The sequence below is a fragment of the Cyprinodon variegatus genome, unplaced genomic scaffold (assembly GCF_000732505.1).
Source record: "Cyprinodon variegatus isolate N-32 unplaced genomic scaffold, C_variegatus-1.0 Scaffold503, whole genome shotgun sequence".
Classification (NCBI taxonomy): Eukaryota; Metazoa; Chordata; class Actinopteri; order Cyprinodontiformes; family Cyprinodontidae; genus Cyprinodon; species Cyprinodon variegatus.
The window spans coordinates 533,640-539,319 of record NW_015150956.1 but is presented as its reverse complement, the minus strand read 5'-3'; the positions used below and the strand labels follow the sequence as shown (position 1 = coordinate 539,319).

Genomic DNA, 5,680 nt, shown 5'->3' with positions numbered 1-5,680 from the left:
TGTATATATATATATATACACACACACACATACACATATATATACACGTGCACACATACATACATACATACACACAGAGACACACATGCATTATATTTTTTTCATTTTATGTCACAAAATCTGCAAAGCAAATCATCTGATAGAGTACAGCATTACTCAATCTCTTCCTACTGACAGACCGTGTGAGAACTTTAACCAGAGATGCTGCCAGGTTCGTAAATCTGTAGGAGCTGCACAGATCCACAGTTTAGGAAGGAGAAACTTTAAACAGCAGGGCTGCAACTAAAGATCACTTTGCTCATCGATTAATCAGTTGATTATTTTTACAATTATTCAATTATCGGATAGCTAAAGGTTCATGAAGATTTTTTCCACAGAATTTATACCACAAGAAACTAAAACTTTTTCATTTGAGGAGTACTAGATAGGGCATTTTGACAGACAAAAAAGTTTTTTTACTCTAAATGCAAAAGGTTTTTTTGTGACAATTTCAGTGTAATTACTGCTCTAAGAGAATCACTCTATACTCCAATTAACCATTAATTGATTACTGAATTAGCTGACGATTATTTTAACAATCGATTAATTCGATTAATTGTTCAGCCCTAGTAGACAGCACAACTATTATTCAGGGTCCCAGTTTATCTGGCCCTAATAAATCAGTAAGTACTAAATAAATCAGTAAGTACAGTAAAATAGGTGAGATTTTAAACAATAATCTAATTTACTGGAATGCAGTTAACAATAACTGTAAAGTTTTACTTATTTATTTTTGCAGTGGTGGTTCACTGAGACCGTAATTAAAATTAAAACATTAAGAAGGTTTTTTTTTTTTGTAAATCTTACACAACTGGTGAAGGAAAGTCAGTTTAATTAAGGTTGTGTCTGATTTTTACACTAGTTCTGAACCAGCTTTAAAAGGAACTTAATATTTTTATTGTTATTAATTGTATTTTCAGTAATAAAAAAAAAAGCATGATCAAATTTGAAGTCCATATCACCGATCCCTAATCCAGGGCGGTGGCAGCATTATGCTAAGGGGCGCCTTTCTGATATGAGAGATTAGTAGAACTATTTATATATACAAAAAAATCAAAATTTTAAAGGGTTATGTATATTTTAGCAAAGCTTTCGTGATCCTCTAGGAGTCTCTCACACAATCAGGTTAACTTTATGACCCTCAATAGAGCAGGACTGTGCAGAGCGCGCGTGTGCGCATAGCGTATGCGCGCGCGCGTCTCTTTGCTCAGGGATCTGCGTTGCCTCAGCGATCACTCAGGCTGGAATGATGAGCGCCTCAAGGCAAATATGCACATTTTAAAGCGAGAAGTTCAAACACAGGTGGAAAAACTAAAAGAAACAGAGAGCTGTTTTTTTCCCCCCATCCATAATATTAAACTTTAACGCACTGAAAATAGTCCCTTTTTAAAAGTCTTTAAATCAGATTGAGTTTATTCTCATTTCATTCATGCAGGGGGGGGGGGGGTGACTCACTCTTTTAATTCAACAGTGCCTCTCTAAACACTTCCCACTGGCAGACTCCTGGGGACCTCTGTCTGGGTGGTCTACTAAGGTCCTGGCTCTTGTCCTTCCACACGCTGGGAGACAATGGAGGCACCATGTCCTTCATCCCCCCCTCCCTCTGCCTCCCTGCCTGCTGCCCCCCCTTCTCCACACCATCAGCTTGTCCTCTGAACCCACCAGAGCTCAAGTTTCCTGCAGTTTTGAAGGTGCCACTCTGTTAAAAATATCAGTTTTCCTCCATCCTGCCAAAACCAGGAGGATGTTTATGAGTCAGAGGCTTAATTAAACACCTAATTAATGAATAAAGTAGCTAAACTACAACAGCATTGATTTTAAAATTAAACTTACCAGTGAATAAACCAAGGAGCAAAGAGTTCCTCAGAAATTTATACCTAAAAGTCTCTGATCTGCATCTCCTCCAGAGGTTTTCCATGATCTCCAGCTGAGCAGTCCTGGTTTCTAACTGACAGTAGTTGAAAGGAAAAACGAGCTTCTCTTAAAGAAGTCAAACATTTGGTATAGTTCATCCAAGCCGTTTTGTCAAACTTTAATTTTCTTCCTCTCTCTGAAAAGCAAAGCTCCTGGTTTGGGTGTTTTTTTTCCACGTGTGGAAGCCTCTCCAGTCCCCACACCTCCAGTAAAGCAGGCTGCAGCTGAAGGTTTTTATTCCTCTCCCTCCTCCCACTGAGTTCACACTGTGGAGAGACAGAAGGGAAGTCAGGCTCAACTTTGATAAATGTTTTCAAAATAAAATACAGACTGATTATGAATATATATTTTGTAAAAAAAAAAAAAAAAATGGTTTTCCCTTTTTTTTCAGAGAACAAAATTATTGCAATATTTTTCAAATTTAAACTGTTTAAAAAACTATACTGTTTTATAAAAATATACAATAGAATAGAGAATCCCTTTATTGTGAAACACAAATTTGCATATGAAAAACATAATAGTAATGAGTTAAAAGATAAACAATAAAATACTGTACTGTAAAGTGTTTTAAAGATATAAAAACTGTGCACCAATATACAGCTATGGACATTTTACAGTTATGCATATTTGAAAATAACAGCAACATTAGAGACGTGCAAAATGACAGAAGCATGTTATTTAACTGTGCAAAATCAGCATGAATGTAACAACTTATTGAAGTTGTTGGGAACAGCTGTGGTTATAAAGTCTTTACAGCTGCTGGGAGGAAGGATCTGTGATAATTCTCCCTGGTGCATTAAGGGTGCGGCCGTCTGTCACAGAAGGAGCTCTCCAGTTCTGCAGCATCTATGCATGGGGTGGGAGACATTATCCAACAAAGATGTTAATTTAGTTAGGATGCTTTCTTTCCCCAGAGGACATCTAATCAAAGAGCTGGCCTTCCTACTTAATTCCAAAGTATATTTTTGGAATGAAATGAACTTATTTCTGGGTCAAGTTTCAGTAACTACATCCAATCCATTCATAGCAGAATAAAGAGTGAATAAATAATTGTAATAGAAAAGAATAGACCATTTGTGGGCGGGTCCAAGGCTGTCATCATGTCATAAAAAATGTATTTAACATTAATGAATCTATATCAAACCATTTTTAGATTATTAAAATGACAATAAAATCAAATCCTTTGAAAAATAAAATATAGAAGTATTTAGAAAAGGGTTTCTTTCTGTTTGAATTAGTCATTACAACACCAGAATTTTCTATTAATTGTATGAATGTTTCACTAAATTTTTCTTTTAAAATTGCAAATCAAAGCATGTGATGTGTGATGAAACCAATTTATTTTTATTCTTTTGCAACCAAGTTATTTCTTTCAATATAAATTAATTATTAAAACCTCTAAACTTGTGCATATCTTATAAAATATAAGTTATCGCGGTGGACTGTCATGATTGAAAATGACAGCATGAAGTATGCTAAATTATCTCAAAAAGCAGCACTGATCTTTAAATTCAACAGAAAATGAGAAACCCATGATCAATCTGTAAAAGGGTAATGAAAGCATTTTTGAATCACACTAAAAACCGTTAACACACAGCTTGAGAAAACATGGAATAGCAGTGAACCTTCCCAGGAGTGGGCCTACCAAAATGACTCCAAGAGCTTATCAGGAATTATCCAGGAAGTCATAAAATAACTCTGAACAGTAGTTCTCAAACCTGCTCCTCCTTCATGTTTCACGTGCCTAAAAAGCTAGATGATCACTAAAACCTTTGGAGAAATATATAATGGAAGGATCAAGTCAAAGGTGATAATAAAAAGGTGCATCATTTTGCATTTACAGGAGGAACCAGGTAATTGTTTAAAGGCGATTTTGCTTTCATTCTAAAAATTGAAAAAAAAAAAAAAAAGAAAATAAAAATACAAATAAATCTTTGTATTCTTATGTAATGTAAGTATTCAGAAACCAGTTATGAAAAACAAACATTTTGTCAAATCTTTCTTTTAATAATATATGATTTTCTATTATCTGATTAAAGACAGATTATTAAGAAATATTCACATTGTGTTGCCTACAATTGTTTATTAAAATTCCTTTATATTTATTTCATGCTGCTATAAAAAATCTAGTGCTATTTCCACAGACTGGTTTATTTATTTATTTTTTTTTTACAAACATCTATGTTTGTCTGTTTATTTTATAGGGTTTGCTTTTGTGCCAGAGTTTGTTTTTTTCACCTACTCTATGCATGTTTATATGTTATATGTTTCCCTGGTAACGCCTCATCCCTGATGCATTACAAGTTAACCCAGTGTGTTTCTAGGACTGTTCAAGACTGCGTGCCTGGATGTGTTGTCAGAATCAGACCAAAGGACACACTTTACAAAACAGCTGCACGATTCTGTAGAAAAACAACAATCAGACTGTGTTTTTAGATAGATTTTACTCTAAGGGTTCATGTACCTGTGCTAAAGTGTTTTCCAGTTGTATAAAAAGCTTAAATCATATATTTTTGACATCACCACCAGTCCAACGTCATATCCCAGCATCAAAATATTATGTTGCCTCTTGGAAATTGTCCTCAAAGAAGATTTGTATTTAACTCCATCCTTCTCTCTAACAATAGCATCCCCACAGCATGATGCTGCCCTTACCGTGTTCCACAGATAGCATGGTGGGCATAGGGTGCTGTATGTAAAGTTCACTTTTAGTCTCAAAGAGTGCTTTTTTCCTCCATCTTTGCTCCATCCCTTACATTGTTCAGGGCAGGACGGGAAATTATTTTGGCTTCTTTTTAGTGATTCTGTCTTGGGGAGAAAACACACAGAAGCTGTTGTCAAAGTCAGAGGCGGTTCTAGACAAAATTTAGCAAGGGGGCCAGGGTGGGGCCAGTGTTTTTACATAAGGGCAAAAGACCAAAGAGCAAGAAGCTTATTGGGTGAGCCACAAACCTGTAATTGTTTAAGTGAAAAGTGAAGTTTAAATATTAAACTGTTCAAATCGGTTTATAGATTTTTCTAAAAAAAATTATTTATTAGTACATTGCAAATACTTATCTATTAAGGGGTTTTTAAAAATCAGTGCATTTGCCTTTAATTTGAACAGGTAACCAAGGCTATCTGCCTAAGGAATGAGGAATTCGACAATTAAAGCAAAAGGAATTAGATACACTTGAAATAATTGTTTTTATTTTTACTAAGAACACTGCAAAAATTGAAACCTAAATAAGTAATTCTTTCTTAAAATAAGGACATTTTTTCTTAAATTTAGGAGGTAAGTGAGACACTTTGCCAATGGTACAAAACAATTTATATTTAAATAAGAAAAACAGTTGTATTGTCTTATTTTAGGTGCATCTTATCTATTGATTTCATGCTAAGAGTAAAAATACTCATTCCATTGGAAAATTATTTTATTTACCTATTCAAATTAAAGGTAAATACACTTAATTTAAGGAATTTGTGCTTATTTCTAGGTCTTTTTTACAGTGGGGAACTTTCACCATAGCCTCATATGAGTTAAAAGTGTTATGTTTGTACAATTTTTTACTTTAGATTATATTTCCCAATAGGAAAACAAAGCAGGGTGCACCCCATATATGGACCAGTGTGATTCTGGTTATACATTGTGTGTAAACAACACAACCATGTTCAGTCTGTGCTGACTTAATTACTTGTAAGGATTTAAGAGTAGCTCTAATAGATATCTAAATGGGTAAATTCAAAC

At 34.5% G+C, this 5,680-nt stretch overlaps 1 protein-coding gene across 1 annotated transcript in view; it reads right to left on the bottom strand.

Moving 5' to 3' along the window:
- The window catches only part of cyyr1 (cysteine/tyrosine-rich 1), an 11,600-nt gene extending 9,403 nt beyond the window's left edge, over positions 1-2,197 (bottom strand). Inside the window, exon 1 of the mRNA XM_015390525.1 lies at positions 1,873-2,197. Within this exon, the coding sequence (XP_015246011.1) occupies positions 1,873-1,957 (85 nt within the window). The 5' untranslated portion in view covers positions 1,958-2,197. The remainder of the gene's footprint in view (positions 1-1,872) is intronic.
- Positions 2,198-5,680: the final 3,483 nt, after the last annotated feature.